Here is a 13,265-nt window from a genome sequence, read left to right as displayed (position 1 = left end):
ATAGGTATAAATTGGAGGGGAGGGAGGTGAAGAGGAGAGAGAGAGAGTGAGATCCATACGAGAGAAAACGTTTTGAGAGAGAGGAGAGAGAGAGATAAAGGAGGAGGGTAGTTACGTTGAGGAAAGAGATAGGAGGAGAGAGAGTAAAATTAACGGAGGAGAGTAGAAGAAGAAGATGAGGAGAAAGGGCTGAGTGACACAAGAGATTGTTTGGATTTATAAATTGAGGATAATTTTCTAATTTACTTTGTTGGCAATCTAAATTTACACTTAGTTGGCCTATTTATTAACTTTTACTAAACTTGGCCTAATAATTTTTATTCCGCTTTTAATTTAGCCTATTTCCCTCCTTTACCCTTTTTTTATTTAGGTTTGGGTTTGATTGGCCTAATGTCATTTTCCTCGGAATTGGGCTAAAGAAATTGGGCATTTTTGTTTTTTAATTTCCTCCACAAGCCAAATTACTTTGAGTTCTCATAGGCTCGAAACCTCCCATAGGCGAGGAGTCTAATCAGATTGAATAATACAGGCCTAATTACGTTCCTTGACCTTTCAAATCATGGTCTACTTGAAGATCCTCGAAGTGTGGCTTGAATCTACGTACCGTACCTTGGGCCATATCGCGGGATATGGACTGGACTTGTGCCTTGTGAAAAAAATAGGTATCAACAATAGTACACAAGGACTAAACATAGGAACCAAAAACAATAGTACTCCAAAAGACAATATATGTACAATAATATATCATCCAACACTTCACATTCTTCATCAGGGAAAAAAATGAAATTAAAGAAAAGGAAAAAAAAGAACTGACTTTAAACAATTAAATGAATAAACGTTTATTGGAAAAGGCTTGCATCACGTGGTCTCGTCGTTCATATATATGTGTGTGTGTCGTTTGTGTATGTATGCCCATTAACTACATATACATACACTGTCTTACTATGAAACCAAACCCCCCAAAAGATAGTAAGGGCCCTAAATTCCATATTTCCTACTTGGGATCCGAATATAACAGTTGGAAACATCCTAAAACAATGAACACCTAGTGTTTTGAGATGAATGAAAGAATAGGCATTTCAACAAACACCTAGTACGCATCATTTGGGATCCAATTATTTAGTCAATATTAATAACCATAATTCCTCAAATGTGAAAAATAGGCATGTGAAGGCAGATAAATCCAATTGATGAGTAACACTTATAATAAAACCTACCAGACTTCCTAAAGCCTTTCAATGTTACTCAACACATAAAAGAGAGAGAGAGAGGAGGAGAAAAAAAAAAAGAAAAACAAAAAAATTGAAGCAAAAAATTCAAACAACTAAATATATACCGGATGTGTCAGCCTAGCTAGGTGGAAAACGATGGCGAGGGCAGCGGCAAAGAACCGGTGGGTGTGACGAAGAAAGGAAGAGAAATTAATTGCATAGAATGGGTGAGTAAAAGGAGGTGGAGAGAGTGGGAGAGAGTGGTTCTGAGGAGATTTGAGGCAAAAAAATCTGAGGAGTTGGTTCTATGGCTCTTAAAACCGCACGCTTAGAGTAAGTTTTTAAGGAAATAAGCAAAAAAAGAAGATTATGGAGGTGGACGCTTATCGTCCCGTGGATTGTAACCGTCCATTGGGAGGAGAAATTTAAGGGTGGGGTCTCCTTTTTTATTTTTTATTTTTTATTTTTTTTCAATTATAAGGAATTGTCTCTAATTAGATACTTGTATAATCGTGTATAAATTATGTATATTTATATATAAATTATGTATATTTACATATAAAGTTGTGTATATTTAACATGAAATACAACAAATCAGTCAATATACGTATTTTTATGTTATGTGTTCACTAATTGCTATAAAAAAACATGTTTTGAGGATTAATATATATTGTCATTTTTTATAACTTAACATACATGATTTATATGTAAATATACACGATTTACATGCAAATATACACGATTGCACAATTATACAAGTGTCAAGTAAATATACACAATTTATCTGTAAATATACACAACTTACTGTAAATATACACACTTCATACAAAAATATACAAGTGCCGTTCTGGTCAGGCACTTTCCAAGTGCCTGACTAGAGACCTTGCCCATAATTATATATATAGCATAGTATATCTTCAATTTAATATTTAAAACGAGATACATAAACTATATATATATATATATATATATATATATATCTCCCATCTTGAATATTTAAGACTTTTTTAAACCTGTTTACTATTTAAAACCTGATACGTACATATTTTTATTATTATTGCAATTTATTTGCTTTATTAGAAACGAATATGAAATCTCATTAAAGAAACATACACAATATCCCTAAAAAGCACACTATAAAATCTTATATAAAGAAAAGGTAATTGCGTTGAACAAAAATATCTAAATATAAAAAACTGTGTAATTTGTTTGACTAAGATTAAATCTGGCATATTTTTTGAGATCCACCCTACAATATGGGGTAAAAAAGCCAAAATAAATGATTTTAGCCCTTATAAAAATAAAACTTATTACCCTTTCACGCTCATGTCACGTCGAGGTACTGCAGAAGAAAAAACTGCAAAATCCGATCCAATTTCTCGTAATCGATTAGTTAACATGTTGGTTAACCGTATTCTGAAACACAAAAAAAAATCATTGGCTTATCAAATTATCTATCGAGCCATGAAAAAGATTCAACAAAAAACAGAAACAAATCCACTATCTGTTTTACGTCAAGCAATACGTGGAGTTACTCCCGATATAGCAGTAAAAGCAAGACGTGTAGGCGGACATCTACCCCTATTCTTCTACTCATGACAATTCAACTATTAAGTCAATGGGCTCATTACTGTCATAGTCGCTTTGATCGTCTTCCCTGACTTCATCATCTACATACTCTTCTAGAGTTTCATCTACTTCCTCCTCCTCTTTGAAGTCGTCCACATCAATATTAGCAAGTTTAACTATGCTATCTACATCACTAGTGCAAATTTTTGGATCTACATCGAGGCGATGGACTGATAGTTCGTCCATCTCAGAGTCATACAAGGGAAGTGTCCATCTGACAAATCATCTTCCTACACATGTCATCATTTTCAACACTCTCTTTGGCAGGAATATCCCATAGATGTCTATGGCTAAACGTTCTTGCAACTTGCCACGGTGCACCTATGAGTGGATTAATCACGTAATATACTTGCCGAGCTTGGGATGCGAATATGAATGGATCATCTTTATACCACTCTTTGTTTGCACATAAAGTTGTTATTTTTGACTCGTAGATAACATTTTTTCTCTATGGTGATGTGTCGAACTATTTACACTTGAACAGTAGAACACGATAATCTTGTTTGACGTATGTAAGATCAAGCATTTCCTCTAGAAAACCAAAGTAATAAGGTAATGTGCCATCATCAGATCCAGGCACAAATACTCCACTATTTCGTGTTGTTCTTCTGGAATTGCGCTCTTTAATTTATAACTTGACACCACTTACATTGCATCCACTGTAAGATCCATCGACAAGCTCTGGACCGCAGGACGAGTAATATAACTCATTTATTCCTTCTGAAGAGTCAACCATCTAAAAAAAGACGAATTTATTTAAGCTTATCATAAAGTTGACAAAGTTAATCTTACTCATGAGTACTTACTCGTTTCTTAAATCATGCAGGAAATTCTTGTTTCTACTTTTTTTCCAAGTCTCGTGAATATTTTTTCTCCAGCTCTTTCATGTGTTCACTACACAAATTTATTGTAAATATAGATTAGTATAAGCACAATTTATAGCTATAAAAAGGACATAGTATAGACAAATGCACTTGCTCAAGATATTTTCTAATCTTTGGACAGTTATTTGAAATGAACCAATGTGCATCATTCCAAAACTTCGTATCAAGTATGATTAAGTCCTTATTTCCTATAGGACGACCTTGATATCCAAAAACTGACAATTGTGTTTGAGAAGTGTTGTTTCGTGGATCATAATTTCATTCAGGCCGATTGAATCTTGTTTCTATCCCATGAAAATACATTGAACAGAAAGTCAAAGCTTCATTCACTATATACGTTCTGCAATTGATCCTTCTGGGCAAGCTTTATTTCGAACATATTATTTAAGAGTTCTCATATATCGTTCGAAAGGATAAATCCATCTAGCATGAACTGGACCGTCAAGAATAGTTTCTCGAGGTAAATGTACAGCTAAATAAACCATAATATCAAAAAAAGTTGGAAGATATATTCTTTCAAGTTTTGAGAGAATAACATCAATCCTTTTTTCTAAATCTTCTAAGTCTTTGACATGTAAAGTCCTTAAGCATAATTGTTTAAGGGAATTACTTAACTCAGAAAGTGTATCTCGTATTTGTCGTGTGAGAAATAGCCTAATTCCAACTTCCAACTTCCAACAACTGTTGCAAAAGCATGTGACAATCATGCGACTTCAATCCAGAAACTTTGCCAATCCTTTCAATATTCGCTGCGAAACCATCTGGAAATTTGACAGACTTAAGGAATTCACAAAATTTTCGACGCTCATGTTTAGTCAATGTGTAGGCTGCATGGGATTTAATCTGCTTGTCTCCTTACTTTTTCAAATACAACTCTCTCATTATCTTTAAGCTCGCAAGGTCTATTCTGGCTTTATCTGTGTCTTTTGACTTCCCTTCAATACTAAGTAAAGTACCAACTACACTATCACAAATATTCTTCTCAATATGCATAACATCAAGATTGTGCCTCAAGTTAAGCTTTGACCAATACGGAAGTTCAAAGAATATACAATTTTTCGTCCAGTTTAGTTGATTCTTGTCATGCTTACGTTTCTTTCTGCCAAAAAATTAAGATGCTTTCCAAGAACAACATTAACATGTTGAAGTTGTTTCAAGATTTCCTCATCGTTTCTCACCCTTTGAGCTGTCCTTATTTCCACAAAGCCATCCTTATTTTCACAAAGCATTACACTGTTTGTCATGACAAAATGGATGTTCGCTATCAAGATAACATCCTTGTAAGACGACATGAACAAGTATCTTCATTACACGCAGGACATGCCATATATCCTTTTGTACTCCAACCGGACAAATTTTCACAAGTAGGGAAGTCATTTATCATCCACAACAATGCAACATGCGGTTTACTTGTAAGACGACATGAACAAGTATCTTCATTACACGCACGACATGCCATATATCCTTTTGTACTCCAACCGGACAAATTTTCACAAGCAGGGAAGTCAATTATCATCCACAACAATGCAACATGCGTATGAAAATAGGCGTCTTCCTCTTTGTCATATGTTCGAACTCCTTTTTCCCACAACACCTTAAGCTCATCTAGAAATGGGCGTAGATAAGCATCTATATCTTTTCCTGGAGCTTTACACCTAGGAATCAACAATGTCATGATCAATGCAGACTCCTTCATACACTTCCACAACGGCATGTTATACGGAACCACAATCACATGCCACATTCTACATGCATTGCTCATGTTTTCAAAAGGATTAAACCCATCAGAAGCCAATGCTAACCTCACATTTCTTGGCTCCTTCGCAAAGTCATGCTACATCTTGTCAATATTTTTCCATGCCTTTCCATCAGTTGGGTGTCTTAAAACCCCATCAGTTTTGCTTCGACCAACTTCATGCCACTTCATATCTTTTGCAATATGGCTTGATTGATATAACCGTTTTACACAAGGCTCCAACCTAAAGTAACGCAATACCTTATGAGGAATTTTTTTCCCCTTGGTATCTTTATCAACCCAACGACTCATCTTATACATCGGACACTCTTCTAACTTTGCATTCTCCTTCCAAAACGAGACACAATCATATTTACAAGCATGAATAGGCTCATACCCTAAGCCAAGAGTGCGTAAATATGATTTTGTCTCGCAATGTGAACTCGGTAACTTTGCCTCTGGAAATGTCTCAATCAACAATTTAAGCAACATGTCAAACATTTTGTTACTACATTTGTTCATGACCTTCATATGCATCAATTTGACAACGAATGTCAACGCCAAAAACTTTTCACAACCATGATATAAAGGTTTTTTCAAATCATCAAACAGTTCAACAAACTGTTCAGGATTTGTTGATCCTCTTGGAATTTCAGTCGATGCATCCATAGGATCATCATCATCATCATCATCATTTTCCACATGGCCATAGCTAGACCTGGCAATATCGTGCAATAGATCATAACAATCGTCATTTAACTCAGCATTAGGCGCAACTTGTTTAGCTACAGGAGGATCACTAATAGTTTCACCATGCAAAACCTCAGTCTCTTCTTTATATATTTCTTGCATCCCTCTATCAATCAAATGAGCTTGAACTATTCTTGCCGGATACCAATATACATTACCACAATCACGACATGGGCATCTTATATCCCCCTTTGCATTAGTTGAATTTTGAGCTCTTTGGATAAACTCTCGAACCCCAGTTATGTACTCCGGACACAATCGATTAGGTAACGATGTCCAACTCTTGTCTATAGACATTTTTGACCAACTAAAAGAACATAAAAATGTTAAAGTCACTAAAAATATTAGGAGTTATATGTAAATCAAACAAAAAAAAACATGAAAACTACACATTTAATATTATTATATATGATTTTTTTTTAAAAAATATTCAATTTTTAAAAGATAATAATAAGAACAACGACAATAACAAGAATGACAAGAATAGTAATAAGAATAATAATAATAAGAAGAAGAAATTAAAATAATAAAAGAATGCTCACCTTAAAAAAAAAAAGAAATACCCGGTGATAAAAAAACAAATAATAACAACAATGACATCAACAACAATAACTACAATAATAATAATAATAATAATAATAATAATAATAATAATAATAATAATAAAAAACATTGACTTTTAAAAAAAAAAAAAATACTCATACAATCTATTGGAAGCGCCTAGCTCAAGAGAAAGAAATATGCATGCAGGTTGAGAAGGTTTGAGGGGGAGAGAGAGCAGGAAGTTTGAGGGGGAGAGAGAGCGTTGATGAAATTTAGGAGAGAGAGAGAGTTTTTAGGAGAGAGTTGAGACTGGAGAGAGTGGTGAATAAGTCCTATTAAGAGTTGAAGATTGTATTCAAAATTGAATTTGTTTTAATTTTTGCTCATTAAAAAATTATTTAATTCTCAAAATTTCCTGATTCCATAACGTGGGGAAGTTTGTTATTTTTTTCTAAAATTATTTTACTTTAAAAAAACAATTTTTCGATGCCTTTGCGCATTGGGAAGTATTTGAAACTTACATATCCCAAATTTCAAAAGCTTCCTGACGTTACATGGTGTTGCAAATTTAATTTCTAAAAACTTCCCGATGCCTAAATAGCATCGGCAAATTATATCCCAAATCTCAAAAAATTACCAACGCTACATGCTGTTGTAAATTTAATTCCTAAAAACTTCTCGACACTTACATAGCGTCAGAAAATTATATTCTAAATCTCAAGAAACTTCCTGATGCTATATGGCGTCGCTAATTTAATTCCCAAAAACTTCCCTACGCCAACATACCGTCAAAAAATTAATTTTTAATTCTCAAAAAACTTCCCAACGCTATATGGCATTCTGAACTTAATTCCTAAAAATTTCTCGACGCTTATAAGCGTCGGGAAGTTTCTAGTCAACAAAATTCACCCCGTGAGGAACCAAATATACTTACTGATGCTAACTTTTTAAAATAACGTCAATAAGTGTGAATATTTTCGATGATATAAAAGCGTCAAGAATTATTAGCATCGATAAATACATCTTTTATTGTATTGTAGTGTTATCCTTGTTTAAAAAGAGATTAAAAAAAATGAAAGTGTAACAGGCAAGAATGGAAATCATTGTACTATGCCATTTTGCTCCACTTCAGCCCATAAATGCATGAAATTTCCAATTTACTCCCTCCATCTTCTCTCAGTTATTAATAGCACAAAAAGAAAAAAGAAAAGAAAAGGAAAGAAAAAAAAAAAGATCAAGAAAGCACAGCACATTTAAGCTAGTTCTGTTCTGATGTTCCTTAATCACTTCGAGTAAATGAAAGAAATGAGTTTCAACTCAAGGAAATGACATTGATTGAGCTCATACGTAAGGAGTAAGGAGTACTGGCATGCATGGAAAACTGAGATTCAAAAGTTCTTATCTGTTCTCATTGCTCAAGCTTAGTTTGGTAGTGTTGTAGATTTTTAAAAAAATTACGTTTAGTTGTGCTAAAAGAAAAAGTAGTTGTTACAAGAAGCAGCTGAGTGTTTGGTAAAATGTAATTATACTAGTTGTGTTGATTTTAAAATCAGTGTAATAACGTTTGGTAAATTTTGAGGTTGCATTGTTGTGGGAATGTAAAATGACAAAAATAGACATTTGTATGAAACTTAAATATATATAAATATTTTTGGTATTTAGAAATACTTGTTGAGCTTACAAAAAAAAAAAAAAAATGCTATGATCTTGAGTTTTCTAACAGTAAATTTAGTGATAATTATTATTTTTTTCATTTCTTCATTCACAATATAGTTACAACTAAAAGGAGCATTAGTGAGTAATTAACATATACAATAAAAATGTACATTCCATGTTCAAAACTGGTAGAGCCATGAAAAGAATTAAGTCGTGTTCATTAAAGTTATCGCAATTTGATCTCGTACTTCATCCATTTCTAGTGATAGTAAAGCTTGATTCTCTTCTACATTATTGTCATCTTGTTGATTCTCTTCACAAATGAAAACATCTGACTTATCCCCGACCCTTTGAAATGTCGATCACGTTTATCATGCTTCCTAATGTAGTTATGGAGCGTCATTGTAGCAATAACTATTTTCACTTGCTTCGCAAATGAATAATTTGACATGTTTTTCAAAATTTTCTATTTTTTCTTCCAGACACCAAATGTGTGTTCAATGACACTTCGAAGAGAAGAATGTGCTTAGTTAAATACCTCTTTATAGCCAGTTGGTCGACGACCCATTCAAAATTATTCTAAATGGTATCATTCTCCTCTATAAGGTCCAATAAATCCTTTTAATTATGGATAACCTGCGTCAACTAAATAGCATTTACCTATTGAAATAAAAACACAAAGAATTAGTAAATTATAAAGCATATATTTCATGAATATAGAAGAGGTTTTATTATTCCACCATTCCTCAGATGCTTCAATAGTATTCTTTTTATTGTCCAACCTAAGCCAATTTCCTTTCCAATAAGTTCCTTCCAAACCTTCCAATCATTCTTCAAAGCATCACAATTATTCTTCAATTGTTGTCTTTTATATACTCGTTTGGTTGCTTCATTAAATTTATGAATTACATTTTCACATCCAACTTTTTCAAGATGTGTTTCAGGTCGATATCCACCTTCAACCTCTTTGATACACAAATCACAAAAAAAGCCTACAGCCTTCGAATCCCATATTACTTTATCTTGTGGCACACTACCCTCCATTTGAACAAATGATGACTGAAAGTACTACCAACATTTTCTCAATAAACATTAACACGAGTTTCACAAGACAAACAAGTTGAATTAATGAACTAAAAAGAACATGATTAATGTGCTAAGAATTATAACCCCTGGTTCCTTGGCATGTACAAAGCCATTCACAAAGCAAGGAAGCCTAATATTCACATAAACAATGACCAAGACAAGGATTTTAATCACAACCCTTACCATCAACACAACATTACTATCAAAACAATTATAATGGCTGGTTCCTTGGCATGTACAAAACCATTCACAAAGCAAAACAGAGTAATATTCACATAAACAATTCACAAGAATAGGATTTTAAATACCATTAAATATCAGACTGGAGACAAGAAATCATTAAATACCAAAAAAACGAACAACCCCAGATTTTTAAAATTATATATATTACCTTACACTGCAAAAATAATAATAATAATAATAATAATAATTGCCCAACTGAAGTATACCTAAACCACCCCACCCCAAAATAAAAATAAAACTAATAGTCATAAATCAATTACAGATGGAAAATAAACAAGGACATGGCGATACAGCATTACAAAACCTACTTACTTCAGATATGCTATAACAAAAAGAACTTAAATACATGTAACACAACAGCCAAACAAAAAGAGGTGCAAAGATTAGAGCATCAATCAATAAACCGGTCAACACTTGAACTTACCTGAAGTTCACAGATCAAGTGTTAAGCCATCATCTGCACCACAATTGCACCCAAAACAAAAATGATAACAAAAACAAAAACCACTTCTCTATGAAACAATTGTATTTCAGTTTGTTTACAAGCACAATTCAAAAAATAGAAATGTACAAAGAAATCAAATTTATCTACCCTTTCATTTCAAATATAACTACTAGGCCACTCCAAACAAGATGATTGAGCAGAGATTAGCATAAAGACGAGATAAAAAAACCAAAATCCTAAGGAGGCGTTTGGTATGGAGTAATTTTTAAGTGGGAATGAGAATCTTCACATATTACTATGTTTGGTACAAGAGTTGTGATTTTTATATTCTCAGAAATATCAATCCCATGGGATTCATTTTACTCTAAAATGGGGTAATCTGAATAACACCCAATATGGTGTTATTCAGATTCCCAAGAATATCAATATAGTGTTTTACCCGTCTGCAACACGCCTTTATTTCTTAAACTAAGAAGAATTTTTGTGTTTCTTAAGAATAATCAAATTTTTAGTACTTAAAATATTTTAAATTAGTTATTATTAAGAAGAAATACATTACATTACTTTGTATCAACCAAACACAATAAAATAATTTCCCTGGGAATATGAGAAAAGATTCACATGCATAACCAAACGTGGTAATACACATTTCCTAGGAATCATATTCCCTTCTTTCACTTTCTCAGTAATATGATTCTTGCCCATTACCGCATACCAAATGCCCCTTAACAGCACAGAGATCAATTGGCGAGCATAGATATCAATAAAACAGAACCAAATCGAGAGAAACGAAACTCAATCGAGTACTTACAGAGGCGATAGTCTTGATCTGATGAGGTAGAGACCGGCGACAACCGGAGGAGGAGACCGACGGAACAGAGACCAATGGAACAGAGACCAACAACGGTGCAGAGGAGCACAAAAACGGGCACAAACAGGGAGACCAAGAGAACAAAGAGAGAGAGAAGAGATATACTGGCGACAAAATCCGTTGACAATCGGAGGAGGAGACCGAACGGAGCGAGAGAAGAGAGATAACGGGGGGAGAGAGAGAGGGCAGATCAGGGAGGAGTGCAGAGAGAAGGGCTGAGAGGGTCTGAGAAATGGGGCTGAAATTTTTTTGGCAATATGGTAAATTTGAGATTTCACCAGGGGTATTTTCAGGTAATGGGAAACTTTCATTAAAATGGGAGATGGATTCCCACACAATTCAGAATCCAAAGCTGCATTTTAGCTGATTGTGATTTTAACTTACAATTGCTCACAAATTCTTTTAAAATTACTTTTCATGCATTTTACCAAACACTAATAGCTGCTGTGATGCCTACATAATTGTTTTTGGCCTTCAAAAATCAATACCAAACTCAGTCCAGTCACATATGATTTAGCTATATTAAGCTCTTTTTGTTGATTCATTTATTTATTTGGTTGCTAAAAAGGACGATATATAGTAATTGAGCCTAAAAAAAATTACCAAAGGACAAAGACACACCAAATATGAATAATGTTAGAAAACAACTCTAATTTTAATTTTTTTTTTATCATTTGACATATTAAAGAAAGTCTTTTTTATGAAAGATTCTCTAATATGTCGGTGTATCAGTAGATCATATTTTTTTAACCGTTAAAATTTATCTCTTTTTTATTTTTACGTGATTTTATACAAATTTAACGGTTAAAAAATCCGACCTATCAATATGTTAACGTATAAAAAAAGTCCATTCTTTTATTTATTAAGTGCTTAAAAAGATCATCAAATCTAGTGGTGCAAGTTCAGGCGGCGGGAATGCCCGGTGCCCGAAAATTTTCGGGCACGGCGGGCAGGTGCCATTCACCGCCTGTTTGAGGTTTTTAGTCGGGCACGGGCTCGGGCAACCTGAAAAAATTCATTCCCCGGCTGCCCGCCACCATGGAGAAGTCATCCTCGTCGTCCGCTGGAGTTTTTTTTTAATTTTTCGGCATAACCCGAATGTGCCCGAATTTTTTTGACCGTTAGCTCGAATTTTGCCCGTTGCCCGAAATGCCTGAATTTTTTTGACCGTTAACCCGAATTCTGCCTGAATTTTGAACCCAACGGATCTTTTTGCCCGAACCTGACTGCTGTCAGAATTTTGCCCGAAAATTCAAATCCCAACGACTATAATTTAGACCGTTGCCCGATTCATGCCCGACCCGACCCGACTGCTCGAAAATTTACTAGCCGTTGGACCCGAATTTTTGGGGGAAAAAAAATATTTTTTCAAGCCAAAAATTTCAAAACCTCTCTCTACACCCCCCCCCCCCCCCCCCCCAACCATTTTCCTCACCCAAAAATCTGTCTTAATCTGTCTTAATCTTTCTCAAAGCGCTCTCAATCTCTCTTATTTTTCATAATGGCTTCTTCTGGTTATGGTGGTGATATTCCCATTGATGTCCAATTCAACATCAAAGAAGGGAAATTTCCTAATGTTTTTCAAACGTAGGAATCGCAAACTACGGAAAGAGTTGCTGAGGAAACTGTAAATCTGACCCCTGGTGGACGTACTAGAGGTTGGGGACGTAATGGTGGTGGCACTGGTGGGCGTGGAGGAGAGGCAAGCGGTAGTGCTAGTGCAAGTGTTGCAAGTTCTAAGAAGAAATGCAAGCACACCTCAGTAGTTTGGGAGCACTTCAACACATTCGAGGAGGTCGACAATAACGGTAACATTAAATACATAACTCAATGTAAATATTGTGGTGAGAAATTACAAGGTAACACTATTCATAGCACTACACACTTAAGAAGACACTCTAAAAAGTGTCTTTAAAAGTAAGGAGGCGGAGCTGATCTCCGCCAAACGCAATTATCGTTTGACCGTCAAACCAGCGATCTAAGCACGTGGAAATACGATCTGCAAGTTGATCGTATGGAAATGGCACGATTAATAGCCACATTAGATCAACCACTAAGTTTTACTGAACAAAGAAATTGGCAGCGTTATATTAAAATTGTACATAATCCTAATGCACAATTTTTTTCTAGAACTACTCTTAGGAAAGATGCATTAAAATTATATAAACAAGAAAAGGAAGCATTAATCAACCTTCTACACTCTACTAGTGGT

The 13,265-nt window shown here is 34.4% G+C and overlaps 1 protein-coding gene and 1 non-coding gene across 2 annotated transcripts; both read right to left on the bottom strand.

Moving 5' to 3' along the window:
- Positions 1 to 5,558: 5,558 nt before the first annotated feature.
- On the bottom strand, positions 5,559 to 6,506 carry LOC112092834. The gene has a single exon (XM_024169944.1). It carries the CDS (start codon positions 6,504 to 6,506, stop codon positions 5,559 to 5,561), a length of 948 nt encoding a protein of 315 aa, XP_024025712.1.
- A 3,618-nt stretch (positions 6,507 to 10,124) lies between these two features.
- LOC112092841 lies at positions 10,125 to 10,188 on the bottom strand. Its single transcript, XR_002902781.1, has one exon. It is a non-coding gene; the product is annotated as a small nucleolar RNA snoR101 (small nucleolar RNA).
- Between the last annotated feature and the right edge of the window lie 3,077 nt (positions 10,189 to 13,265).

The sequence above is a fragment of the Morus notabilis genome, unplaced genomic scaffold (assembly GCF_000414095.1).
Source record: "Morus notabilis unplaced genomic scaffold, ASM41409v2 Scaffold277, whole genome shotgun sequence".
Lineage (NCBI taxonomy): Eukaryota > Viridiplantae > Streptophyta > Magnoliopsida > Rosales > Moraceae > Morus > Morus notabilis.
This window is presented reverse-complemented; position numbering and strand designations above follow the sequence as displayed.